The following is a 27,298-nucleotide window of genomic DNA, read 5'->3' as shown; positions in this document are numbered from 1 at the left end:
CTACAGCAAACCTCTGTAACAAGCGCTCCCATCAGAACTCAACTGTTCTGCACCCATTTGATCTACTTAGGTTTTTTAAAACTAAAATAACCTTTATACAGTCTTGCCCACGATCACAGAGAAAATGAACAGAACAAACATCACAAAACAGCAGGGAAAAAAAAAAAAAAATCAGTATTTTTTTGCACAACTGGTTTTTGATACTTTATTTTGAGAACTGCTGTGAAAAATTTAACAGTTTCTTGGTTTTTTTTTTCTTTCCCCCTCAAAGCAAAGTCAAAGACTTGGTTACTGCTTTGAGGTTTTGTGGTGAACCCACAACTCTCAGACCTCTTTTCCAGGAAAAGGAGCGTGAGGGATTATGTGATTTAAGCTACTCACAAGGGGTGGGGGGAATTAAAAAAAAAAAAAAAAACCAAAACACCTTTTGCAAAGCCAGTATATCTGTTGAAAATGCTATTGAGTGGAAAAAAAAAAGATTAACCAAATTTTGCCAGAGATGCCATTACCAGGAAGACTGGAAATTTAAACCTTGCACGATGCACAAGACTCAACCTGACTAACTCGTTTTTTAGAGGTGGATGCCTTCCCAATTCTTGCTGAAGTAACAATTATCCACGATTTTCTTCTTGTTGGTCTGAATATCAAGGAGCAAATTGCAGAACCTGGGAGAAGCTTCAGGAGCAGATTCAGTGCAGTTCAGGACAGCAGGGAGTGTCTGGGCACAGCAGGGTCAGTGGTGAAGCTGCTGCAAGGGGCAGCTCCCCATGCTGGCTGGGAAAGAGGGGCTCCAGCATCCCTTCCACGGGCTCTCCAATGGCTGACAGCAGGCACAGGAGCACTTCAGGGGAAACAAGTCAAAATGTTGCAGACTCGGTGCTGGTAAGTAAAATAAACAAAATCAAGTGGGTAATACACTTGGAGATAACCTACTTGCCCTTCAGCTTTACTCGAGGTTACCACTGGACATCACAGCTTGGAGAACTGATTCAAGAAGTGATCACAATTATCAATATAATCACACATGCAACAAAATTTTTTAAAATTAGAATTTCTCCTCTTTCCAAGTGAATAATTCAGCTAGGAATCAAAAAAGTTCATGCACTTATACAAGAGCAATAAAAAAAATTAAATATTTATTTTGAATAACAAGCTTAAGTTCAAGCTGCATTGTTGGCAATGTTGGTTTTAAACACAGATCACAAAAGCGTGCAGAAAATTGTATTTGAGCAAAGAACAAAATAATACTAAGAATTATACTAAACAGCTGCTGATTTTTAAAGAAACAAAAAAGGCTTGTAATCACTATACAAAATATAAAATGTATTAAACACTACCATCCACAGAACAGAGGTTTATTTTAGTTTGATTATATTTAAAAATTATTTGTGTAGTTATTTATATAGTGAATTGTAAATGAATATTATACAGTAACCTCCTTTTGGTCTGCAAAACCTTTGTTGCACTATAGCACATCCAATCACGTTGCAAAAAAAAAAAAAAAAAAAAGAAAAAAAATTTATTTGTCCTTACTATCAATAAAGAAAACAATCATTGATAATACAGTATATATTGTCAGGTCTACAAATAATGAAATTCGAAATTACTCCTTCGACTCTGAAGCGCTTTCCATGCAAAAAGTCAGCACTTGCTGTTTAAACTGAGTGCACTACCAAGCAATGTCCAGGGTCGTAGGTGCTCTTGGTAAGACTAAACCTTACAAAAAAAATTTAGAAAATAAAATAAAATAAATTTTTTTAAAAATCAAAGATTGAATGCAATCATGCAACCTCTTACTACTGGGTAACCCACTGTGTCGCTTGTCAATTTATTGCCTTTCTGGAATATCACTCAAGGCATCAAAATTAGATTCATGATAAATATACACATAATGAAAGGACACAAACTGCTATTTGACACTACTACTGGTAATGTCTGTGCTACGTGAAAGCACCTTTAAAAAGAGCCTATGCGGCAAGAGATAAGTGTCTAAAGATTCAAAATGAATCAACAGTATTGGATAACAATATAATTCTCAACTCAGAAGCTGCCTCAAGATTAGGTGCATCTTCAGTTAATGTAACAGGAAAAAAAGGCAATGGATTTTATTATTTGTATCCACTCATAAACTGACCTAAGGCCACCAGATGTGCAGACACAACAAGTTTTCTTTTCTTTTTACAGTTCTTTAAATTGTAGGATGATAAAGGAATAGATCTATTCAAAAACAAACAGCTATTTCATCTCTATTAAGAGGTGGCACCGGGCGTGGGGTTGACGTTCTGAGTGGCCACCTGTGGTGCCACTTCAATGATCCGGGGTTTGTCTATAATCCTGGCCGTGCGGTTGCCCTTCTCTACAATGCCAATAATCCACGCCTGGTGCCCTTCGCCGTATTTCGGGGACTTGATCTCGGCGCAGAAACGCGCTGCCTGCTCTCGTGGTAAGCAGATGAGGAGGCCTCCTGCAAGGAAACAGAGCACAGCATCAGAACATCTGACTGCAAAGTACTTCAGCCCTGGTCTGCCAGACCCCTACTTGGACAAGGACTTGGTGACTTCAGTGGAGTCTGCTGAACTCCAAAGACTCCAAAAGCAGACACAGTGGAACTCCGAGCTCCTGCTCTACAGCAAGATGTCTGCGCCTGAATGCAGTGTCTAGTTTCATACGAACGAAGCCAAATACACACAAAAGATGTTGGCAAAAGGACCTGGTACCGATGCCAGCAAATGACAAACTGAAACAACACCAGCACTGTAACCTTCCTCAGAGGACTGCAGAGTGCCTCTACACAGAAACATTTTGGATAAAGGTCATATGCAGATACCTGTAAGCACATATTGGTGGCAGCTGATTTTGTGAGTAATCCTGTTGCAGGCAATGAAAGCATTCATAAAGCAGGGACCACTGCCCTGCTGAGAATGCAAGAGGCAGAACATGAAACACAGGCTTGATCCAGTGCTCCCTGTGACAGACCTTGTGACCCCTATGTCTGACAATTTTCAAACCTTTTTAGCCTTCCCTGTGAGGTTGTTTTTTTTTTCCTCAGATACAACTGAAATTACTTAATTTACTAATGAAGGCTTTCAGAAGTAGCACAATAATGAGTCAGCAAGCTCACCATTCCACTATTAAACCTAAAAGCACTTCCTTTCTTAGGATCCCAAAGCACTGAAAAAGACAGGTTGGCAAGTGAATTGAAAATGTTTGGAGAACACAGGGAGAGACTAGATTCACACAGCCTGGAATCTGGGCATGTGCTGAGCCTCACTTACTCCTGGACCCAAAGCATTCACATCCTCAAAAGTTCTGCCATCAGCTCTGAGACAGCCCTGGGGCAAAGGGCCACCTGCTGAGCAGATCACCTTGGGCTTGGGTGCCACCTCCTCCCCCTCCACAGACAACTCCTCAGCACCATGGGCACCTTGATGTTTGCTTTTCCAAGCACAGAGTCCCCTCCCTAGTGACAAAAGACACTTTTCATTTAGGGCCATGGAGAAGCTGCTACTGAACATGAGGAGTTAATAAAAAGGATAAGTGGAAGTGTGAAAGTGATTTTTTAAAATTCTGCATGAAGAAAAGTGTGCCAGCCAAAACATGCCTACCTCTCTGACATTTCAAAGTAACATCCTGGTATTTCCATCAAACACAACAACAAAAAACCCATAAGCTTGAATGACAGTGCCTAGAACTACTTCAGATGTAACAGAAAAATCAATTGCAAAGGAAATTATGTGACATTCCCATGGAAAGCTCTAAATCCAATTGAAGAGAAACTTACATCGTGGTGCAAGCAAGTCAAGGGAGAGGTTTGCAAGTGGCAGTGCAGAGAAGGTGCTAACTAGCCAGAAGGGAGGTGTATGAGGATGGTAAAAAAGGAAACAAGAAAGAGCAGAAAAGCAATCTTCACTCAATTATTTTCACACACACTCTCTTCCTGCAATTTTGTATCACTCATATACATACTCCCTTATTCTCTGGCAAGACTAAAAACATGTACAAAATCCCAGCTTCCAGTGAGGGGAAAAAAAAAAAAAAAAAATCACTTTCCACCTGCTGGCTACATTCCAGTCTGATCAATAATGCTTAAAAAGGCTATGAGCTACTCTCAACCAGCAGTAGGCTTCCTGTATGCAGGATTATAATTATAGTTCTCTGCTACACTGACCTGTTTCTTTAACCCTCTAGGCAAGTCCCTTAAGGTTGTTCACTATGTTTTTTAGGCTAGTCTGTGTTCTTGGCATTACCAGATGCTCCACGTTTTGGGGATTGAAAGGATGCAGATACTTGGTGGCTGTCCTGGCTTATCTGTGTAAGAACAGAAGGGTTTTTTTTGGTAAGAGGCTTTGAACATTGCTGGTTTTAACAAGTAGTATATTAAGCAGGGAAGTAGGCACAGAACACTTCAAAAGCAGGCCAGACAAAGCTCTGTAATTAAGAGCAGAGATACAAATAGTTCATGAATCAAAATCAAGTCCTTGCTCCTGCTAATGGCATTCTCCTGCAATGACTTACAATAGGATGTCATCATTAGCCTTGCCTCTTGTCAGGCACTGATGCAGCCCTTCTTTTCCAACCATCTGCCTCTTTCCACCAAATCTCCACAAATACCAAGTTGCTGAGATACCTCTACTACACTAAAAGTCATCTGACACCATCCAAAAGTTATTAGAACTGAAAAATAGACACAGGTATCAATGTCCCAAACTGAGTAACTCTGTGACTTATCTCTGCAAGTAGCCACTCTAACAACTCATTCTTTTGAAACCAAATGCCTGACTGCAACTTTAACCTTTACCAAAGGAGTTCCCTAAAAGGGAGTGGAGAATCATGTAAAAGTCCAATTTTAGGAGACTACACCATTAGCAAGAGTGCCTGAAGGATGGAACAGATGACATAATACATCTTTTCAACACTGGCTTTTGTGAACAGGTGCCCAGCAAATGCACATAGGAAAAAAAACCCCAACATAATAACCTTAAGATCCATTCAAATAGCTTTCCAGTAAATTTCTTATTGCCTGCCCACTCTGCTGAAAAACATCTGTTCCCAGATGAAGAAGCTACAGACAGAGCATGTCTAGAAGTTTAAGCCAAGAGAGAAGAAGTGTCTGTGTTAGAGCAAGCAGAGCCTTGAGCAGCCCCAGCAGGGCTCCCACAGCTGGGTATCAGGCACAGCAAGGCAGGCCTTGGCCTTCACATAAATCAAGGCCAGGGCAGGAGGTGTGCAAACAGCCTGGTGTGAATGCCAATGAGCCATGCCAGCACAGCCCAGCTCCCACTGCTGGCACACACCAAGCCCTGCAGTGCAAGCCCAAAGCCTGTGGGGGGCTATTCAGCTCCCAGAGCCTGGCCAGTGTGCCCATGTGGCTACAGATCTTTTGGGTATGTGGCAGACACTGCCCTGTGACAAATTCCTGTGGCCACCTCTAATCTGAGAAACACAGCACTGTGATCAAATCACACAGATGTGCTCTGAGGCACTCACAGTTCACCACCAGCCAGATTTGTCTTGCTGTTTTTCCCATCATCATCCATCTCTGCCCAAGGCTCTGCATTTCAAAGAGACCTCTTGCTCTCACTCCCAGAAGAGATTCTGAAGTCAGGCATTTCCCACTTCCCAGCAGTGCATCCATCTATCTGCACTGTTTTACATTCCTACAGTGAAAAGAGAATTGGGTATCCCCAAGGTGCAGGATGGGCAGTTTTGAAGACATATGCACTTGGCTTGCAGCTAAACCATTCCAACATCAACAGCTATCCAAACCTCTACCATAGCCACTCACCTGGAAGAGCACCTTGCAGTTCCAGCTGTTTCTCATGCTATTTTTTGGGCTTTTTCCAAATAATAAATGCTGCTGGCACTCCAGCTATGTGGGCTCCTGGGCATTAAGAATCTGATTGCTGCTACCAACCTTATTGACACAACTTGCCAAACTGCCACCAGATATTTCTGCTCCCTTCAGACTCTGGATTTGGAAAGGGTTCACATCCCCATATCCTGTTACACATAATTTGAGCCACACAGTCTCTATAGGACAGAGTGTCTGCTCAAGCACAGATGGCCAAGGAACAACTCAGCAGATCAGGGTAAGTTATGTATTCACTAGGGGAAAAGTTTATGGCTCTCACTGTGGTGCATTTTTCCAGATCTTCAGACTGTTTTGCTTCAAGGGGGCCCCTCTGTTATAAACTGCAGAGAATGTGGATAATACTTCTGGAGAGCCAGAAGATGGCAGGGAAATGAGATAAGAGAAAAAGATTGATTAGTTGCTACATCTCTCCATTTCCCAAAGAGAAAGAAAAGTCAGACTAAATCAGAAAAAACAAAATCATCAGGATAGGAGATTCAAGGGGAAAGTAAAGTAGAAAGACATCCAGTAGATGACAGTGACCATGCTCATCAGAGAAGAGCCTACTTCTAATAAAGCAACTTAAAAACCATCAGAAGTTCTCATCACCTGATGACTCTCTAAATGTTTTTGTCCATAGCCAGGTTTTCAGTACAGTCTGTTGTACTCGCTGTCACTGCATGTGGCAGCTTTATTGATCTCAAGTAATAAATGGGTCAGAGAGCAACGTTTATTTTTTTGCTGTTAATCACAATCCCTAAAGTCAAATTTCATAAAAGTAAGGGAGAAAAGCTGTAAGCTGTATTCCTGGATGTCTGTATGCTGTGGACAGAGAAGGCCTCTTGAGTTGCCAACACTGGCCCACTCAACACTAAATTTTATAGTAACAAACCAAACACCATCCTTTGTAAGGCAAAACTACTGCCAGTGGCTTTGCTTTTGAGATTATGCCAGATGTGGTAGAATTTCCAGATAGCCACTGTTCTGGAGTTAACAGAGAAGAACAGGTTTCAAAAGAATTCAGAATCATCACTAGCCTAACTGCAAACCAGAGGGTTGCAGGATTTCTGTAATAGTGTTCCATAAGGGAGCAGAAGACATTCAGGACAGGGTGGTGTTTTGGAAGTCAGGCTGAAGGAGTTAGCTGTGAACAGCTGTGTGGCTGCTGCTCATTAGCCTGGCCAGGTGCCAAACCAGCTGTGACTCTGAAGGCGCAGCACGCGATTTGTGCCTTTGAAATGGAATTCTGAGGTGCAGGTGTAGGGAAGGAAGAGGCTGGCACAGCTGTCACCTACCTGAAGTCTCTGGACAAGTCCCGTGCATGAGGCCAAACATGTTGCCACAGGCCTTACTGACAGCAGCCATCTTAGCCAGGACAGGGAGGTTGTGGATGACAAAGGAGACCTCGTTGCGCTGCTGCTTGGCAAGGTTCTGTGCATGCCCCAGGATCCCGAATCCCGTGATGTCTGTAGCTGCATGTGCATTGAAAGTGTGCATGAGCCCAGCAGCTACAAGAGAGGGAGAAGGCAAGAACACCAAATCAGAAAATACTGAACTATCAGTAAAGTGCTTTAGCAATATTGTGCACATTGCATTTAATGAAAACCAGGTTGGATTAAATTAATAAAATAAAGAGAACTGGAATTAACCAATAGTGCACGTAACACTTCAAAAATTCAGTTTGTATTTAAGATACTAAATCATGCTGAAAATCTGTCATGGAAGTTGCATTTATGAGCGTGTTCTATTAGACATGTGCTACTCATTTATATTGGCAGTCCAAGAAACAGGGTTTGCTTCAGATCCAAACTTCCCAAAGCTGAGGGCCAGGAGGGTTCTGAGCTCAGCTTTGCTCCACTAAGGGCAGGGACCAGACACAGCTCAGTCTTCTGGCATCTCTTCCCCTGCTGCCCTGCAATAGTGACAGCTGAACTTAGATGTGGACACTCAAGGTTTAAGAGCTGAAAAAACAAAGCCTGCGGCTGTGGGGGAAGGGGCCCAGCCTCCCCACCTATACATTCATGAAATTCCTGCACATTTGCAGCTCCTGGGTTGGAAAAAGGCACCCATGCATACGGGACAATAGCACCAGTTAAGACTATTTAAGTGTTGTTAAAGGTGTCTGACAAGAGCAGAGAAAAACAAAACCAAGAACGCTTTGACTTTCTTTGTGTGCTTCCCCACACATGAGCAGAAGCGAGTTCTTTGCCATAAAACAGAGCTGGTCATTTATCTTACCTGGAAGCCTTTGAGAAAGAATGAAAAACCAGGGGGATGATATAAGAAATGAAAAGTGAATAAATTGGAAAAGAGATATTTAACCATTCCTGTTCCTTCAACTGAGAAATAAGGAAGGAAACACTTAATTCAATTCTCCACTCTGCCAAAAGATACTTTGAACAAAGAAGGGAAATCCTGGATTAAAACTTCTAGGGTAAAAGCAGAGCCTTTCCTCCACCAAAGTTAAAAGAAAAAAAAAATCAAAACAAAAAACCCAATACAGGAACAGGAAAACAACAAACAGAAAAAAAAAAATACATATTCCACACTGTGGAAAGCAGAGTACAAGATTGAATTAGAAGAAAGGCAATTTTTTTTTTTTAAATCAAAATTTAAATTGAAGCTTACGTAAGTTTAGAACTTTTCCTTTATTTTATTCTATTTCAATTTTTTTTTTAAACTTATCACAGGCCTTTCCTATACAAGAAAGTAAGGAACAAATCCAATATTTTTCTCCTTAAAACATCCTTTAACTCACTGGGATGTTACTTGCAGCACTCATATGTGTCATAATCATATCCAGCAGCTTTGTGTTTTTGCTGTATAATTACAGGAGGGTATTTGATTTTAATTTGCTTGTTTCACTAACACTGAACAACAGAAGAGATGGGGCAGAATGAAAGGGACAAAAGTGTCCCTGTCCCAGTTCCCCCAGACAGTGAAATGAAATTGATATGGAATTGAAAAGACTCACAATCCCTCCCCTCCAGCACACACGTCTCTTACCTGTCCTGTTCAGCCGTGCCATATTCATCATTGCCTCCTGGTATGCTAGCTCTACATCTTCCTGTGTTACCACCAGTTTGATTTTATTCCACTTTTCAGGCTAATGGATGAAATAAAGTTGTTTGTTTTAGATTTTCAGCTGTACATTTTAAAGTACACCCTGACCACTTAAAAAACCCCAAACCCTTAATCCAAAATGTAGTTTTTTTAACAGTTAAAGAGGGGCAAAATATTCCAGTCATAGGTGTGTGCCTTAGTCTGCTGTACCCCAGACTAAGCAAAGTTCATTTAAAGATCTATTAGGCATTAAGCACCTCAAATCCTACTTTCAGCAGCTGAATGGAGTGGAATAAACTACCCTAGGGAAAGTACTTCTTCAAGGCAACTCTCTGGATTAAACTGCCACAGCAAAATTAAAAGAACTTTCTTGCTATACGTTGTGATTTGTAATTTCTGGCTTCTTGGGTTTTTGAGAGATTGCTCTTACTTCCATACTTGGACACTAATCAGGAAAGACCACTGATATCCCACCAGTCCTGGCCAGAGGAATGCATGCTAAGGCAGGATATAATCACTCTGGTTTAGGATGAAGGCAATTTCATAAGCCTCCTTTACAATTTAATACCAGCATCTTCCACCCATTCTCCAGTGTCTGCTATGGTCTCATCTCTTCACCATATTCCCATAAATGCTCTTGGTCCCAGAAGGGTTTCACAACAATTTAGGAAGCAGTACCTTTATAAAGGGTAATTGTTTCATTCAGAGCTGAAGTGATTCCAGACCCACAATGAAACAAAGCAACTATTTTATTTTTAAAGCCACAGTACAAACTGATTTAAGTTCGGTTTGGTTTTTTTTTTTTTTGCAATGAAAATAAAATACTGAGAACTGAAAGTCAGAAAACACAGGATTTTTGAAGCCACAATACCTACACTGCCATTCCATAGAGCAAATGTTTAGAACAAACATCTTATTTAACAAGAGGTGCAGGAACTACTAAGAAATGGTAGATGATGCTACACTGGGGAATCTTGGCTTAATAAATGAGTGCTGACTTCAAGGGGTGTAAGAGAGAATCCAAAAATGGCAAAAGGGGGAAAGACTGGTCAGCCAAAATAAACAAATTGTTAAAGAGCAAGGAATGATGGCAGTGAGACCAGAGTTTCTGACAATAGGTTGAAGTGGATCTACCAATTAAAGAAAAGTATTTTTGTTTACACAAATGAGAGACCAAGTCAAAAAATAAAATGTGGCTGTTACAGAGATGAGAGAATAGTGATTATTCTTACTCTAGGAATGACTGAAAAAAAACTGAGCAGTCATTCTGCCTTAGGTTTCAAAAACAGTTATGAAGCTGATCACAGGATAGAAACTGGGCAGATGATGGCAATGGAAACCACAAATGATGTGGAAGCAGAACTCAAGGCTGATGATAGCAGAGCCACAAACACAGGTAAGATATGAACTGAAGGCAAATTCCTCTGCACTACAGCAATCAAGATACTGGGCTGAATCAACAGGGAATTATGGCAGAAAATTTGCAAAAACTCCCAAACAGGTTATAAAAGCAAGATTTGATTTCCAAATAGGAAGGGTCTGTAGACAACAGCAAAGAGCTAGAAAACCCTGTCTGAAGGGGCACATCACAGCACCCCCTTTCATATCTTTAAGCATGCATATCTCTACACTCCAGTTTTCCTTCCTTGCCTTTGCATAACCTTGCTATACTATACTTTCTCCCACACACTTTTTAATATGAAGTCCAATTCCCCACTAAAATTTAATTTACAGGTGGATTTGTGATGGGCAATTAATTCTACTCTCACTTTCCCTGCACTTTCACAAAACAAAGCTAAAGAAAAGGTAGCACAGCTACTCAAATTTTCCTACCACAATCAAAGATATATTCTGTTTACACATAATAGCAGTATTGATTTCCTGGCTGTCCTCATTTTTCAGACCAGGTTTTTCTGTTTGGCAGTTGAGGAAATTAGTAGTATTTGAAATATGTGGAAATTCAGAATAGCCTTAATTTGCAAGTCTGCTTGTCAGTACAACAAGAAGGTATGTTAAGAAGTAAGACTATGCCCAGAAAACATACTATGGAATTGGGGTCTTGTTGTTTCATTTCATTTTCATATCAGGATTATCTGAGGCCCTGATCCTTGTATCTGTGGAAAACACAGGATTCTGAAGAGGTCAAAACTGCTAGGCCAGACCCTATGAAGAAGGAGAAAAATATTTTTCCCTTGTTGCTCACATTTCAGACTCCAGTGAAGGTTTAAGCTGGTTCTCTCCCACTTTGTTAACACTAGCTGTGTTAATTAGAATTCATCTGACAATGCAGTGGCCAACAGCCAAATCAAAGTAGATTCCAGCTCATTCCTCTGCCAGTCTATTGGCTCAGGAGTCCCAAAAGTAGAAAAGATGCATCTTTTTAGAGTGTAAACTGAGCAGTTATAATTTGGAAGACACATTCTGGGAGCCAGACAACATAAGCAGATGCCAATTTTGCAGTTACTTTTCAGTTCAGTAGTTACATTTTTGCCTGAAGTAACAGATGGAAGTATGTCTACATCCATAATGCTGCTAGAAATATTCTTAGTGAATACAGGGCAATACATGTCAAACACAGATAAACTTCCATGCACACAAGCAGAAAGCCCAAGAACAGAGAGAGCATTCTTGGCCTAAGTGCCATCAATAAGTGTTGCCAATTACTTTGGCAGGTGGAGTAGGGCATAATGTTGCCCAGGGTGATAGTCTGTTGTTCTGTTAGTAAACAATTTTGGTTATTACAGCAATGCCTGAGAAATAACTAAGAATTAGGTGCAATTAAGATGGGCTCACTAAGCATAAAATTGTAAATTGCCCTGATTCCAAAGGAATTTTACACACAAGTAGGGAAGGCTGGAGTGTATCAAGTAGGGAGGAGAAGAGAGAGGTGACTCCCATCTGAGCTGAACTTTGTCATGTTGAAGGAATGAGGAAGGTCATCTTTAACTCACAGCCCTCTTCCCCATTTCTTTTTTTGTGGTGTACTCACAATATCTAGCCACTGGTGGACAGCTACAGCCACTTGTGTTCCCAAGGGTTTAGTTAATACAAGCACATCTCCTGGCACTGCATTGTCTGGCCTGGAAACAAAGAATTTGTATATTAACTACACAGCAAGATTCAAACACATTATTAGGAATAAGTGCTGATAATTACATTTTCCACAGAGCCACACATCTTATTGCACTGTAAAAAAACTGACTAATTGCAGAATTACCCTTTGGGATTCATTGCCATGCAATATTATTGAGGAAAATGCTGCAAACTTGTTTAAAAAGTGCTAATCCTTCTTTCTTGGAAAAAAGAACAATGCTTGCAGTCAGACACATACTAAATTACATCTCTTCTTTCAAATTTTTTGAGACATAAGAGAGGATAAGGGAAAAATTTACCTTTTTTTCCCCGGCATAAGATATCGAGCATTAGGATCATGCACAAGTTCATTTGTATAGAGTAACATGCCACAGTGGGACATTCAAAAATCAGCTTCTATTAAATGGACAGAATGCTCTAAGGACAGCAGTTCTGTGTTCTCTACAGCCATTAACAGGACAAGTGGGACATGGCTTAGAAATGTATGTATAAATGTGGCAGAAATTTATGTTCAAAACAGTCTCCACTACCTTTAAAGATTAGAAGCTTAGTTCTCCTGTCAAAAGGAGAATAGGATCAAAAAGGACTGGGGGGTGGGGAGAAGTAAAAGGACATCCTGTTTTAAAAAAGTAAATATGTACAAAGAGATGTGGCATCTGTTGAGTGCTAAGGACAAATGCAAGCAGGAGAAGGTACTGCTTTATTCATCAGGAGACACTCCACAAGATCACAACACAGTGCTTAAAGGAACATCACTGTATCCCTCAGACCAGTGCCTTTGATTGTTTAGTGATTTAACTTACATTATAAATTCATTAGGCTGACAGACTGTCGTGGCCACTCCTCCTAAAACAATCCAGGGATTTAACACTGTTTGGCCACCAGTAACAGATGTTCCTGCCTCTTCTGCTGCATCTTTGAAACCCTGGATAATTAGAGGCATCACTTTGTCTCTTTCCTAGAGATCAAAACAGAAGTCAGAGTTTCATACACAGCAGTGCTAGTCATTGCAAGGCTGGTCCAAGGCTTTAACCACTCCAACCAAATGCCCTTGTGGCAAATAGTTTGTGACAGAAAAGCAACCCTTAGGAATAGTCTGGCCTCCTGAAAACTGCATCCCAGAGAGTTACAGTTTTACAGTTCTGTGTAGAAGACACTCTTACACTGAAGAAACGTTCTAGAAAGGTCATAAGAGTAATCAGAGTTCTGGAAACTCAGAACAACTATCCTGCTGCTGTAATCAGGTAGAGCCACAGCAGTGCAGTGCTAAAAGAATCAAGATGCACTTGGGCTCCATTAACCATCAAGGTTTCAACTTACATCCTTCCAAGAATAAACATCCCTTTTTTTACTCCAGCAAAACAAACATACATGCTGATCACTTCCACGAAGAAAAAAACTAAAACAAAACAACTCAAAATCATCTATCCAAACTGGCAGATGAATTGGCAATCAAATGCTGGCCTTTGATAGAAGGAGGCACCCCATTTTGGTGGGGATGAAGGCTGCAGATTACAATGCCACAGAAAACTGAACTTTTAGCACATGACCTCAGAGTGTTTATAAGGCAAGATCCATACTATGAACTAAGCCATTCAATAAAACCATCTCTTCTTTAAACAGCTTCAATCTTTGAGGAAAAAATACACTAAACATTTAACATCCAATTTCATGTGTCTGAGCACATTAAACTTTGAATCTTCCTTCAGGATAAAGTGCCAGAAGTCTTACCCTATCTGTCATTTTATTGCTGATTCCAAGGAGCATCAACATGTTGTCGCATTCTGTGACCCCCATGGCATAAAGGTCACTTAGGACATTGGCACATGCTATTCGTCCCTGAAAAACAAAGAGACAACAAAAAAAATCTACTTTTGGTGAATGTTTAAACATCTTCCACAAGAAGAGCTTCCAGTGTGAGTTTGCACTCTGACACAGCTTCTTACTCCACAGCATTAAGAAACCCAGCCAGAGATTTGGTATGATCCACTATGTGCTATGTGCCCACCTAGAAGTGCAGGTATCATTCCTTTACAGGCATGGAGAGAATTCATCCCAGCTGTCTTGGTCAACACACTCTCCCACTGACTCCATAGGAATCCCAGAGTTCAGACTGGATGCCCAATCTGAGAGAATAAGATCAACAGTCTATCTTTGATAACAAGCTCTGTTTACGTAACACGGTATATTCCTATTAACTTTATTCCAGCACAAAACTGTACATCCTGGTGGAGATGGCCATGGCATGGAATTCACAACTACTAGAAATTAACCCAAAAAGCACATATTGCTGACTTTCTGCATCAGAATACACAGGAGATGGGTTCCTGATGAGAAAGATGTTTATTCCCTGCACTACTCTAGAGGCCATGTCTGCACTCCTGAGTTTCTAGGACAGAACACCTCTTCCCAGAGGATACAGCTGTGCTGCCAGCACACACCCTCACTGGGCTGCTTCCTCTGCTTGGGGATGACAGTGTGTGCAGGAAATAAAGGAGCTCAGGGCTCCCAGGAACTGCATTTGCCACCACTGAGGGAAGATGTGTGCCCCCACCATTCACACAGTGAATGTATTTATCTGTCACTCTCCAAGTGACAAGATCAGGCTGAATTTTGCTACAACACCATTTTTACTAACTGGTGTGTATCTCCAGTAATAAAAACTTGTACAAGAGAAGTCTGGAAGACTTCATGCATTCTATGATAGTTGTTTTAGGTTTACAGCTGCAGAACTGCAATCAACACCTGGCTTTATGATTTCAAGTCTGTGCTTTTCATTATGTTTAAAGGCAACACCACCATGGTAAAAGCAACAGCATGCTTATTTGATACAATTTGCAAAAAGGGTAATATTCTCAGGCAGTTACTTCACTTGCTGATGACATTAAACAACATCTCCAAATCACAAATAAATATAATACAGTTTTTCTAAATTCAAGAATTTTCAGTGGCATGAGAAGAATCCCTGATATTTGGAACTGGAATATATTTTAATTCCAGTTAATAATTTAAATCTTAAACTATTAAGAAAAGAGTTTTGTACTGCACTACTTGATAGATATTGGCTACTAAATTTCTATATGACTGCCATTTCCCTTTTGTGGCACTACCAAGCCATTCTCTGTAATCTTCAGTATTTACCAAGCAAACTGCTGGTTTGTGCCCTGTTAGGAATGACAGATAGGTTTTTAAAACCATAAGGACACACCTCTGATAGTCAAGAGGTCAGTCTAAGAATGCTTTTGCCAACTGCCAAAACCACTACAGATACAAATTCAGGGAATTGCAATTCCCAAGTCTGAAGGAGCAGAGAGAACAACACAGGGCTTTTGTGACACACCAGCAAAGCCAACAGGGCTCACAAACACAGGTCAGCCTGGGCAGGTCCTGCAGCCCCCTGCCTGCTTGCATAGTGCCCTGAAACACAAAAGGTCTCATGCAATACTAAAAACTATTTGTAAGGGCAAAGGATGAAGAATCAGACACCCATCTCCAGTCCTGAGTGAAGGTTCTCAAAAGAGCAACAAAAGGGTTCCTGGATGAAGGAGGAAAGATGCACTCTCTCTCAAACCACCCAGTTCCCTGCTCCTGTACTCAAACAGGTGTTTCCACAGAGCTACAACAGAGGCCAGTATCCAGAGCTAATCCCAGAGGATTGATACTTAGCTGAATAAATCCTATGCTTGGTAGAGATTTTATAGGTGTACATTCTAGGGATAATTGTGTACAAGGACTGAGTGTTTTCAAGGATAAAGCCAAAGTGAAGGAGAAAGAGGAAAAGAAAGAATGATTTTGCATATAACTGCAGAGCTTAGTTTTAAAACAGGCAGTGCCAGAGTGAGAGAGCTGTTTTTTCTGAAGCAGAAATCGGAAGTGCAGCTGAGTCCACCAGCAGTTTTGCCTTCCTCAGCTATTTCCTAATCCCCTCTGTCACAGCACCCAGCTTGGGAGCTCACTTTTGGCTTTCCCCCTCTGCTTCCTCCCCTCCAATTAGGAAGAGAGATCAGATAAGGAGCTGCAGGTAAATCGTGCACAGAGAAATGAAGGGACTTTAGATCAGGGAACCCCCACTCAAAACCAGACTAGAAGTGCCTGGGTAATGAGACTGAGGGGAAGGGCCAGGAGAGTGTGCACAGCAGGTGAGTGATAGGTGTGGGTCAGGGAACACCTAGACTTAAACCAGGGAAAGAAGCAGCTGGAGAAGCAGGGTAGCAGTAGCATGTCTCAAGCAGAGGTGGCCAGAGCACACCCCTTTACAGTACCTCAAAATTCCCAAGTCTCACAATCCTTCTGCTAGTAAAAACCATCCATAAACCCCATGGCAAAGTGCATTTGACTGTCCTCTAATCAATGTTGGTGCACACAAACAAAAGGATCTATACTGTCCCTTGGGGTACTCTGGCCCTCAAGAGAGGGGTCTGAGCAGAGGGTCCAGGAGCAATAATCCTGCTGAATCATCATTGATGGTATCAGCAAGAAGGCTTGAGACAGAATCCCCATCCTCAGTTAGCTCTTAGGAAGAAATACACATATGTAAACAGATTAGGAAGTGGCCAGCAATCAGATTTAAATAAATGTCCTCAAGAATGAAAAGTGAAGGACTTGAGAGTTAGACAGAACCAAGGTTACAGCTGCTGGTGCACGTGGATCAGAGCACAGACTTTAACTATGATGCAACCACTGAAGCTGGACTGAGGCCAAATTTACATTCCACTCCTACCACACTGACCTAAACCTCATCTGGGCACAGGCCCATCTATCTACTCCTGTGGCATTTCAAACCCTTTGTATCTCCAAACAAAGCAACCCTCCCCCTTCATCACAGCCTTTAACATTGTGCCTCAAGTTTTTATTACAAGGTAAGAAGAGAGTTTCTCAGAGGATGAACTTGAAAACAGATCTCCAAAACATTTTTTTTTCCCTCTGGTCCCTGACAAGTTTCCACATGATATTAAAGCAACCCACTTGAATCAAATTTCTCAGGAGAGCACAACTCCATACTCCAGAGGCCAGCCTGAGATTTTTGGCTGCTCAGTTTGCAGAAAGAGAGCTCTCCTGGAAGAGAAATCACAGGAGCTAGGCTTACATATGGGCACAACACACAGTCAAGCATGCTAAAAAAAAAAAAGATGGTCCCAATCTCAAACTGTCAAAACCTACCAGACAGGTCTCACAGAGCAAAGAAACTGACAGCAGCACATAAAACACTCAGTTACATCAACAGCAGTAAAAGCAATGGAGTCACATCCAAACCACAAAAAAACATGAATTCAGCACCTTTCATTGAACGTTTCCTTATAGCTTTATTAAAGTCTTCTTCTAGAACTCATTTGTTTCCCAGGACCTGTTCAAGTCAATACTAACACTGCTACACCTGGAGGAATCTCTGCTGAGACAGATTAATGTGACAGGAACACAGAAGGAACCAAGGCCACAGTGCACACACTGTCCAACCAGTCATTTCAATGTGTCCATGTTCAAGTGGAGGTTGCATCACAGGAAAGTTGGTCTTCACAAGGCACTCTGAAATTGCCAGGTGCTATTGCCAACTACTATTAGGTATTTCCAGTTCCAACAGGTTACCTGGTTATTTCAGTACTTCAAAAAAGGCCAGATACAACGTGGTTCTCCTTGTAAGTGGAGTTTACTCTCTGCTATTTCACAGCCTGCTCATTTTCCCCCTTTTGGGCTCTTCAAACCAAATCCCACAAACAAGAGATGAAGGAAAATCCAAATTAAAGGTGGCAGTTCTCCCAACTTTCACCTACAAAGAAAGCAGCACTGCAGCATTCCTGGGAGATTCCAGGATGAAATTATGCCTTTCCCTCTACACATCTATTTAGGAAAGACTCTGAATGCAATTAATCACACAATTAGCACCGCACATCTAGACTAAACTTTCAAGAAGTGCTATCAGGTTTGGTGAGAAGCCCAAATCAGCAACAGACCCAAGAATCAAGTTTAGCCAACTTACCATCATATAAGGGTCATCCACAATAGGATAAATATAATCTGTGGTTTGGACTAATGACAAACCTCCATGTCTTAATGGAATTACGCAGGTGTCCATCCCAATTCCTGCAAAGACAAGAAATCCATGAGTGAGGTGGGTAACTGTGCCCTGAATTATCTGTTGCTCTTAAGAAAAGATTTTATAAAACATGTCTGTGAAATACCTAACATTGCCTAAACAGACATGGCAAATTCCTTCACCAGAGAAGGAACATAGCACAAATAAGAGGAAAAAACAAGCAAAGAAAAAAACTGGTTGGAACTGAACATAAGTGCAAATGGCTGAAGGCAAGAATTAAACTACAATGTTCTTTATTCTTTTGCAGCAGCACAACAGCACATCAAGAACATCTGTGCTTTTATGTAAGTACATTTAAAGTTAAGAGGAACTAAGTACATTGATATTGTCAAAAGCAAATAAGTTTTCCTGTCTCTCTGATCTCAACAAAACTATGGTAGCAGCTGTGCAGGGACACAGCATCTCATAAAGGACATTCCCTCACTTCAGAAGGAACAAGAACAAGTCACAGCCCAAGTCCTTGGTGAAAGATGATTCACCCACTTGGAGCTTTAGCAACCACACTAACCTTGCCTTGCAAAGCTGGAAGGTTGCAGACCACCTGATAGGTACAGAACTCCTTGGAGAAAACCACAACCCTGAGCACCACGACCTTTTCCCTGACAGTGGATATCTCCATTAGAACAAGGGATATTAGAACCTCCCAGCATTGCTGCAATGGAAGAGCCCACACCAAAGGGGCAGGTGACAAATCACAACATGATGGACTGCCTTGTGCCTTGCAGCAATGACAGGAAGCTTACCTCCTTCCTGGGCTGGCAGCAAGCTGACTGAAACTGCTCTGCATGCCCCACAGGGCAGGAGTCTTCAAAACAGCCAATTTTAGGGAGCAGGTCACACAGGAACCTTTCACCATGTACTGATGAGACACTACCCTAGCAAGAGCTACAAACCAGTGTCTGGCAGTGTCCTGTACAGGGATGGAGCAAGCTGCTGTCATCTGATTCTTACTGAGTGGACAGATGTCTGCCAGGCAGTTGGTATATAGGTGGAGAGGATCTTGCCTCTCCTGCTAGAGAGGCAGGAGGTCTTGCCTTGGAAGAGAACACATACTGACAAGTTCCAGGCAGTAATTTAGGGCTGCTCAATCTCTACAGAAGCTCCCAAGCCAGGATGCCCAATGTCCAGTGCCTCCAGAAAAGGGCACATAAGCAGCTGCAGAGAAGTGGCCCAGCTGCAGGAGCTGCTTTGCCCTCAGTTCACCTATCCATGACATAATGCTGCAAGACCAACTTCACCTGTGCATCTCCCCACAATTTCAGCCAGGCCAAGGGGCTACAGTGATGGTCCTTCTGAGGCTGTGCTAATGTCCCATCAAAACATGTCTGAATAACAAGCAAATCTCTTCAGAGCCGTGACTGATTTCAGGCCTGCAACAGCTCTGAGAATAAACATCAGATTTGCAGTTTCTTACTCACAGCCTTTCTTACTCAAGTTTGCTCTGGGTAACATCCCTCACAGAGCTAAAAAGGGGAGGCTGCTGGCAACCTCCCTTCTGACTGTATTTCAAAAGCATGGCACCTATGCACAGGTGGCAAGTTACCTGCCTATACCTTTTAAGCACAAGACATCAAAGGCAAATCTCATACCAAACTTATCCAAAGACACATTTCCTAAAGGGATGCTCATCACAAAAGAGACTTGAACTCTTCACCTTCTATTACTAACAGATTTTCTGTTACATAGTATCACACCTACACACTGATGGCATAAATCTACTTTTATACCTTTTTATATAGCTGTAGAAGAAAAGTCTACTAGCAATTCCATTATTGTTTAGAGCCTGTAAGTTTGTAAGAGGAAAAAAAATCTAAACCAAACTATTGCTGATTTTAGAAAACTGCCAAATCAAAATGCTGCTGTGAACAGCTTACTTAATTTAGAAAAATACATATAAATAACAGTTTGGGGATAAAAAAAGATGGAAGTGCTCTCTGCCAGGGAATATTAAATTACACTGCCACCCCAGCTTCACACACAATTGCTGCTTATATATTTCATACAAAGATTGCCATTGTTTATGCAAGAACATGGGCGCCTTACTAATCTCTCATTATATTCAACCTCTACCAGAATAATGGGTTGCAACCTGTTAGCCTGCTAATAGACAATTAGCAATGTTTATATAATTTTAAATAAAGTTATTGAACGCTAAACTGATAATTAAATAACTTCAGAATAAATGCTCCATTGATATTCCTAAGTTGAGGGGGAAAAAAACCAACATTCTGCACTGCAGAGAGATTGAATATGCAAGGCTGAGTAAATAGACAAAGAGAATTAAAAGTGTCATTAAACACATTATCTACATTAATTTATCTATATCAATATTAGGTAGAGTAGCTGGTATCAAAATACCTACGTTTGCCCTGTTCCCCATGTAGGTGGCTTGTGCAGGTTGTTTTCCCTTATTGCTTGCATCATTGTGCAAATATCAAAGAGAAAGTGAAGCTGGCAAGAACACAGAGGTCTTGGAAAGGCAGCCTTTCCCAGGCAGCTTCTACAGGTGAGCAAAACAGTTAGAGTGGGGAACAATGAAAGGACTCAAAGGAATAATGACAACTGTGAAACAATTTGCTCCCAGTCAGCTGAAGCAAGGAAGTTCTCTTGCTCACTTTCTGTGACCCAGGAGCAGAGGGGAGAGGAGGGAGATGGGAAATTCACCTGGGAGTCATCCAAATTCATACATCCATTGCATCAAATTCCAAATGCAATGTGTGAACATAAAAGTCTAAAATTAACTGAGAAATTAACTGACAGGACTTCAGTTTGCACAGCATCTACTGGGGGGAAAGGGAGCAGCAGACTAATACCTAAGCATGTGCCCATCACAATGGTCATTCCTGAGTGTTTTGCTCTTGTAGTTGAGTGCACTGCAGGATGTTAAATAATTAAGATAATATTCTTGTATCCCAGATGCCAACAAATGACAGCATGAGATTCATTCTTCAGCTTTCTGGATGCTGTGCATGCATTACATAACACACAAATTTCAAACTGGTTAAACAAACCACAGATGTGATGGTGTCACTAAGCAAACTGAGCAGAAGGACCACCAATGTCCAGAGCAGCAACTACTTACCCAACCTGGGCATAACTGCCCCCAAGAACTGTTCATCTTCCTGAAAATGGTTTTCCTGTAGAGACTCGAGCAGTTTCTGTAAGACATCCTGCGGCACTTTGCAGCCTGTGCCCTTCAGTTCAGTGAATCGGGTCAGACGGAAGCTCTTGTCCAGTTCGTAACTTTCTGGGTTAAAGGACTCCCGAACAGACATGGTTCTCTCCCACAGACTGCCGGCCTCTCCCACCCCAGAGCAACAGGATCAGCTCCTCTGCTGATTAGTCTTATTAACAAAGAAAAATAACAATGAAAAAAGAGGGAACATTAGAAATTCCTATGACTCGCAAGACACATGGTTCAAGTTAAAAGAAAGCACTTGCTGCTGTTCACCTGTTAAGACAGGTGTGCACATATCACAACTCATTTCCCTACAACTACAAAGAGGTGACTCCTCATCTTACCTTCTGACATTTAAAACTATAACTACGCCAGGTGAATCAGAGAATTAACTTCTTTTCCAGATATGCTGTGTAAGGTTTTCATCAAAAAAAGAATCCAACGTGCTTACCGACCTCATTTAACACAGAGGTAATGAAAGAAATAATAGTTCCCAGAGCACAGAGGCCAACTTCCCAAAGGCAACCTGGGCCCTGATCCTGCAGCATGCTCAGCAGAGACATCTGTTTGTACTCAGCTCAGTGTGGGGTCATCATTTTAGCCATTAACATATTAATCTCAAAAACAAGATGCTTTTCAAATAATGACTCTGCTTCAGTCCTGAGGTAAGAAGCCAAAGCTCCAGAATACACCTGTTCTCCTTGGGAGAAGACACACTCCTGGTGATCTGTTAGAACAGGCAGCAGAAGAACAAAGAGGCTGCATGTAAGCAGAGTGGTTCACCTGCAAGCATGGCAGTTTACCTTTTAGCATGTTCACAGACAAAAAAATGCTGAAAAGCTTCTTGCCTCTTCAGCCCATTTTTAGTCAACTAATGATACGGAGAATCACAGAATTGCCCATTAGAATGGTAATGTAAAAAGACACTGATGCAATTCATTTAATAAAATTCTTAACAATGCATGTCTAATTTTAGAACGTTTTTCCACTCTGACTCACATCCACCACACTCCAAAACTAATAGGAGGCCTAACCGAGACACAGACTTCTAAACGGGAACGGCTGTGATAAAATACAATTCAGCTTTCTCAGAGAACAAGTTTTCAGGAATTACTAAAAGCAACCTGCCTAGTAGCAATTTCTTAGAAAGCAAGGATCCTGTGTAACAGCAACAAGAACAGAATTCAGTGGCATCACTGACAAAACCTGATCCTGATGGTCATGCCCTAATGAGGTTAAGCTGAAAAGAAGAATGCAAGTGACTGGTATTTGCCAAGTTCAACTTTGCTAAATGAAGGGAAGAAGTAAATCTACAGACTGTGCTGTATCTGCCCTACACAGCACTTATTAACAAGTACATCTGTTCCATAAACCTTTAAGTCAATTTATGGACTATAATTTGTAGGAACTGAAGTTTTAAGTTCCCTGAGAACTTTTGATGTGGAGCCCAACTCCCCTGCACTGTGTTTTCCCTCCTTCTTTGGGAGGTGTGGCACTTATTTAAAACAAATCTTCCAAAGCCTAGGCTCGGGCAGAAATCCAAACTCTAGTTACAAGAACGTGTCTTGGATGAGCAATGAATGCAGTTCCTAGCTGTTGTCTTCCAATGCAAGACACTAAGCACTTGCAATTAAAAAAAAAAAAAAAAAAAGTGTCTGGAAAACAACCTGTCAACAGAAATAGGAGACAAAAGCTTTTAAAGAAGGGGGGGATTTTTTTTTTCTTTCATTCTTTTTTAACACTTCATTCTAATTAATTCCAGAAAATTATAAAAAGCAGCTTGCCCCACAAGGGAAACATCTTCCTTTATCTACCAATAAATGCAATAAGCTTAGCACCCCCTGCCTACTTACACAGGGATGGATGGATGGATGCAGAGGCCACAGCCTACCGGAACTTTTTGCAGCCTCGAGGACTGTAAGGACACAATTCCCCGTTTGAAAACAAACTCGTGGAACAAACAAGACTATTTCATGTAATGAAAAACATCCCCAGTGCAAGAACACGATAACTTTTCTAATAAAGATATTATTAAAGCTGCATGCAATTGTGCAATTCACAGACTCCCATGGCAGCAACACTGCCCACAAGACCAAGTTTTGGTGACTTTGGCGGTCACAGCACCGAGCCTGGCAAAGTTCAGGAACAGTTTGGATAACTCTCAGGCACAAGGTGCGATTCTTAGGGCTATCTGTGCAGAGCCAGCAGCTGGACTGACGGCCCTTGTGAGTCCCCTGCAACTCAGAATATTCTGCAAATCTGGCAATCCATGCAGCACTGCGATGTGAGCGACAAGCATCCCTCCCCAGCAGCAGACACCACCTCCTAACTCAGACGTTTCTTACTTTAAAAGAGCGGCATAATAAATATTAAAAGCTGAAGTTTAACCCTTGCCTTCCTAAGCAGAGACAGGGGAGCACAGGAGCGAAAGGGGGGGGAGGGAGAGAGAACTGGAGCCAGGTACATACCCCAAACAAACCCCAGCGCACCCACCGCCAGCCCGACCGCCCGAGACACACGAGGCGAGGCGCTGCAACCACCATCGATCCGGGGAATGCGGCGGGGAGCGCTGCGGGCAGACATGGCTCCGGGACACCTTAAATTTCCAGCCGCTGCCTTTAGAGGCAAACCCGGGGCCTTCGCTGCCGCTCTTTGTGCGGCCGGAGAGGCGGCGGGAGAAGAGGACGGGGAGGAAGAAGCTGCGAGCGGAGCGGCGCTGGCAGCGGCTCTTGCCGGGGTGCGGCGGGGCCGGAGCCGCGCTGTCCGACCCCGCTGTCCCCCGTGTCCCCACGTGCAGGTACGGTGTCACCGGGGCGGGGTTCGCCCCTCGCCGGCGGGGACGGCCGGTGGGATGTTGGGAGCAGCCCCCTCTCCGCCCCCGCCGACACTCCGTAATGGGGAGGGAGGGGAGCACGGGGGTGGGGGGGAGGAATTGGTGGGGGGAAAGGAGGGAAAAGGGAAAAAAAAATGTCGGCGGGCGAAAATTTAACCCGTCCGCTGCCGGCGTCCAAATTTTTTTAAAGCGGCCGCATCGCGGTGAAGGCGCTGCCCCCCCATCCCCGGTCCTTCCTCCGCCCTTCCCCCGGGGCCGGGCCGAGGGAGGGCGGCGGGGCCCGGGCCAGGCGGGCACCCCGCGCCCCGGCCGCGCCGCGCCACCCCCCGCGCCCGGCCCGGCGGGAACGGCGGAGGCGAATTCCCCTTTAAATCTCCCCGCCTTGCACCCCCCCCCTCCTCCTCCTCCTCCCTCCTCAGGTCTCCCTCTCACCGGCTCTCGCCGCCTCCTCGCCCTCCGCCTCCTCCCGCGAACGGGACTCCCAGCGCGGTCCCACAATGCACCGGGCGCGCCGGGCTCCCTCAGCGCCGCCTGAATAGAAAATGCCGCCGCCGCCGCCGCCGCCGGGCACGGGGGGGTTAAACCCCCCCTTTTCCTCCCTGTCCCTGCTTTTCCCTCCCTTTCCCTCCCGCCTCCCCGCTCCGCGCTTCCCGCCCCCTCCCGCTCCCCCTCACACCGCATCCCACGCGCGTTCCCGCGCGGGGGCGCGCGCCGTTGCAGCGCGACATGTCGCGACACCGCCCCCCCCTCAGCGCAGCACGTGAGGGCGGCCAGGGCGTGTGTGGGGTCCGGTCCCTTCTCGCAGTCACGGAATCGTCGAGGCTGAGAGAGACCTTTAAGATCAGCCGGTCCAACGCAGCGCTGCCGCTGTAACCCCTTAAATCCTGAACTCGCAGTCGGAGCCGCGTCCGGGCGCCTCCTAAACTTCACCGCAGGGACGGTGACTCCGCCACCTGCCTGGGCACCCTGTCCTCATGTCTGACCGCCCTCACGGTGAAAAATACTGCTTTGGTTTCTAATCCGAGTCACCCCTGTCTCTGTTTAGCCATTTCCCCTAATAGCAGAATCGATTAGAAATGGATTGGGAAAGGCCTCTGAGGTCAAGTCCTGCCTATGACCGAACCCCACCTTGTCACTGAGTGCCACATCCAGGCTTTCCTTAAACACCTCCAGGGATGGCGACTCCACCGCCTCCCGGGGAACCTGTTCTAGTGTCTAATCATCATTTCTATGAAGAAATTCTTCCTCACACACTGGTGTTTCCCCTGAGAAGCATGAATCTGTCTGTGGGATTCCTTGCTCCGATGCCTTCTCCTTCAATATGAAAACTTTGTGATTGGGAACAATTTGGGTGGGAAATTTAACCAGAGCTGAGGAGAACTGGCACCTGCAGAGCCAGGTCCTCCACCAATGCTGAATTTTGCCCAGAAACTGGCCAAAAAGTCACATTTGATCCATTTGAGTCGCACCAAAATGTTGGGGCAAGAAGGAAAGTGAGGGGGTCAAATTGACCTGACAATGGACAAAATTTTAAACATTAAATTTTTCTGGGTGCAGAGCCAAGACTGTGGCCCCAGGGATAGAGGTGTCATTTCCTCAGGTGTCATCTCCTGGGGTTTGACCTGTGTGTGGCCCGTGGAAGGCTGCAGGTACCACAGCAGAAGCCCTGCAATGTGGCTGGGTGTGTCAACCGGTGACATTTTTTTACCCAGAACGTGTTTTTGAGCATGCTTCAGGAAAAATGTAATCCTGCTTTACAGCAGTTAGTGATGGGTTCAGCACAACTCTAGGAGGCTGTGCTGTGTTTCAGTAGCCAACAGCCAGGATTGTCACAGACTACTTGCTCAAATCAATCCTTTTCCATCACTGATTTGCAAAGCATCCCATTTCTTTCTTATGCATTTAGTATATAAATCACTGGAATCTAACATGTCTTTAGCATATGTGATTTCCAGTGTCTTCTCAGTTCATTTTTCTTCCTTAAAGTGCTTTTTGTGCCTCCCAAAATCCTTTTCCCAAGTGATTAAAGCCAGAATTCAGATGAGTCTCTTGCTTTACATGCAACACAAGTTTCTCTCGAAAGGAGGGAATTTCTGTGTTAGGGGTAGTACAGAACCCAGTTTACATTTCCAAATAGATAAAACAGGCACTTTGCTTCATGTAATTTGCAGCTAAGTACCTAATTAAGTAATTGCCTGTTAGTTCAAAGATTGCTTTTCGTGCAACTGGCTTTGAAAAAGTCCTGCCTAAAAACAAGCAGAAAGAGAAAAAAATGAAAATGTTGCTTTTCTTGCCTGATTTTAATTACTCTTTTTGTCTCCCAGAGAATATAGTGCCCCAGGACTGTGGTGCAGGGGGCCAGAGGTGCATGGGAGCTCCTGGCACTGAGCACATTTCGGAAGTCACTAATATTTGTATAATTAATTGATTTTCAGGCTGCTCCGTGTTGCTCTCTGAAAGCATTTCAAGCTCGACACACAGAAGCTGTTTCTCTGTGAGCAGCTGTGGGGCATTTGGCTGATGGTTTTGACAGCAGAGATGAATTGAGGACGTGGCATCTGCAGTCCTGACCTGGAATTTGAACCCTTTAGTGCCTCTTCCTCCTCCCAGATGGAGAGGAGGCAGAAGATCTCGGAATTTTCTGATTGCCATCTATCTGATTTTGCTGAGCACTGGTCTCGTATCATGTCTGTGTGTTCCTTGAGAGATGATTTCAATCTGAAAAAAAGCCCTGTAAGTACCTTGAGAGCTGGAGATCAGATGCTCTGATGTAACATTTCTCCAGCATTTAGCTATCACCTCTACAGCCAGCACCTCATTTAAAAAATAAAAAAAACCATGAAGCATAAGGAAAACCATGAGATAATGTTGCTGATTTTGAACCCTGATTTACATGATTTTTCTTTCTGATATTTTTTGAGAGAAAAGGGAATTGGATCATATTTTGTTGTTGTTGTTGCTTGTTTTCCTCACATCTGTGAGGCCTAGACAGAGGGGGAAAAATAAATTGAGATTTCCAGGTGGTAACATGGCTGAAAGAAAACATGAATACATGGAAATTCATGCTCATTAGTACTTGAACAGATGTGACTCTGTAGAGCTGAAGCTAACCAGGAGCAGGGTATAGAGATGAGACCTGTACATAATTGAAGCCCTGATTAATTAAAGGCAATTTCTTGGCACAGACAA

At 43.1% G+C, this 27,298-nt stretch overlaps 3 protein-coding genes across 10 annotated transcripts; 2 read left to right on the top strand and 1 right to left on the bottom strand.

The window, feature by feature from the left end:
* Window positions 1–492: 492 nt before the first annotated feature.
* Window positions 493–24,707, bottom strand: SEPHS1 (selenophosphate synthetase 1). Of its 5 annotated transcripts, XR_013774063.1 has the most exons (10): window positions 24,542–24,673; window positions 21,181–21,442; window positions 17,982–18,085; window positions 13,739–13,846; window positions 12,811–12,965; window positions 11,904–11,994; window positions 8,858–8,957; window positions 7,147–7,359; window positions 2,135–2,464; window positions 493–879 (listed from the first exon to the last, which is right to left on the bottom strand). XR_013774063.1 is itself a non-coding variant. In XM_079304373.1 (9 exons), exons 2-9 carry the CDS (start codon window positions 21,371–21,373, stop codon window positions 2,250–2,252), a joined length of 1,179 nt encoding a protein of 392 aa, XP_079160499.1. In that variant the 5' UTR covers window positions 21,374–21,442; window positions 24,542–24,707; the 3' UTR covers window positions 1,120–2,249. The 5 variants fall into 5 exon arrangements, 4 of the variants coding, with proteins under 4 accessions (XP_079160499.1, XP_079160502.1, XP_079160500.1 ...); XM_079304373.1 differs by lacking the exon at window positions 493–879 and having other exon boundaries at window positions 1,120–2,464; window positions 24,542–24,707; XM_079304376.1 differs by lacking the exon at window positions 493–879 and having other exon boundaries at window positions 1,120–2,464; window positions 12,811–12,932.
* Window positions 5,471–21,174, top strand: LOC306801373 (uncharacterized protein). 4 transcript variants are annotated; one of them, XM_079304421.1, is made up of 5 exons: window positions 5,471–6,089; window positions 10,191–10,310; window positions 18,349–18,382; window positions 20,483–20,604; window positions 21,015–21,174. In XM_079304421.1, the coding sequence occupies exons 2-5, from the start codon at window positions 10,238–10,240 to the stop codon at window positions 21,026–21,028; spliced, it is 243 nt and encodes an 80-aa protein (XP_079160547.1). In that variant the 5' UTR covers window positions 5,471–6,089; window positions 10,191–10,237; the 3' UTR covers window positions 21,029–21,174. The 4 variants fall into 4 exon arrangements, with proteins under 4 accessions (XP_079160547.1, XP_079160546.1, XP_079160545.1 ...); XM_079304420.1 differs by having other exon boundaries at window positions 18,346–18,382; XM_079304419.1 differs by lacking the exon at window positions 5,471–6,089 and having other exon boundaries at window positions 9,754–10,310.
* LOC306801374 (uncharacterized protein) lies at window positions 23,750–27,298 on the top strand. Its single transcript, XM_079304422.1, has 2 exons — window positions 23,750–24,073; window positions 26,545–27,298. Exons 1-2 carry the CDS (start codon window positions 23,831–23,833, stop codon window positions 26,605–26,607), a joined length of 306 nt encoding a protein of 101 aa, XP_079160548.1. The 5' UTR covers window positions 23,750–23,830; the 3' UTR covers window positions 26,608–27,298.

This window comes from Erithacus rubecula (assembly GCF_903797595.1).
Source record: "Erithacus rubecula genome assembly, chromosome: 4".
Taxonomy (NCBI): Eukaryota; Metazoa; Chordata; class Aves; order Passeriformes; family Muscicapidae; genus Erithacus; species Erithacus rubecula.
The sequence above is the reverse complement of the archived record's forward strand: the minus strand, read 5'-3'. Positions and strand labels throughout refer to the sequence as shown.

What these genes read in the sequence shown, in the direction of transcription:
- LOC306801373 (XM_079304418.1), top strand. Translation starts at nt 10,154, where the DNA reads ATGACTGAAAAAAAACTGAGCAGTCATTCTGCCTTAGGTTTCAAAAAC. An exon ending in TAGCAGAGCCACAAACACAG is followed by an intron (nt 10,311 to 18,345) that starts GTAAGATATGAA and finishes ATTCTTTTGCAG; the next exon opens with CAGCACAACAGCACATCAAG. An exon ending in AAGAACATCTGTGCTTTTAT is followed by an intron (nt 18,383 to 20,482) that starts GTAAGTACATTT and finishes TTCCCCATGTAG; the next exon opens with GTGGCTTGTGCAGGTTGTTT.
- SEPHS1 (XM_079304373.1), bottom strand. Translation starts at nt 21,373, where the DNA reads ATGTCTGTTCGGGAGTCCTTTAACCCAGAAAGTTACGAACTGGACAAG. An exon ending in GCAATAAAATGACAGATAGG is followed by an intron (nt 12,966 to 13,738) that starts GTAAGACTTCTG and finishes TTTGATCTCTAG; the next exon opens with GAAAGAGACAAAGTGATGCC. An exon ending in GGCACGGCTGAACAGGACAG is followed by an intron (nt 7,360 to 8,857) that starts GTAAGAGACGTG and finishes CCTCTCTTGTAG; the next exon opens with CTGCTGGGCTCATGCACACT.
- LOC306801374 (XM_079304422.1), top strand. Translation starts at nt 23,831, where the DNA reads ATGCGGCGGGGAGCGCTGCGGGCAGACATGGCTCCGGGACACCTTAAA. An exon ending in CCCCGTGTCCCCACGTGCAG is followed by an intron (nt 24,074 to 26,544) that starts GTACGGTGTCAC and finishes ATTGATTTTCAG; the next exon opens with GCTGCTCCGTGTTGCTCTCT.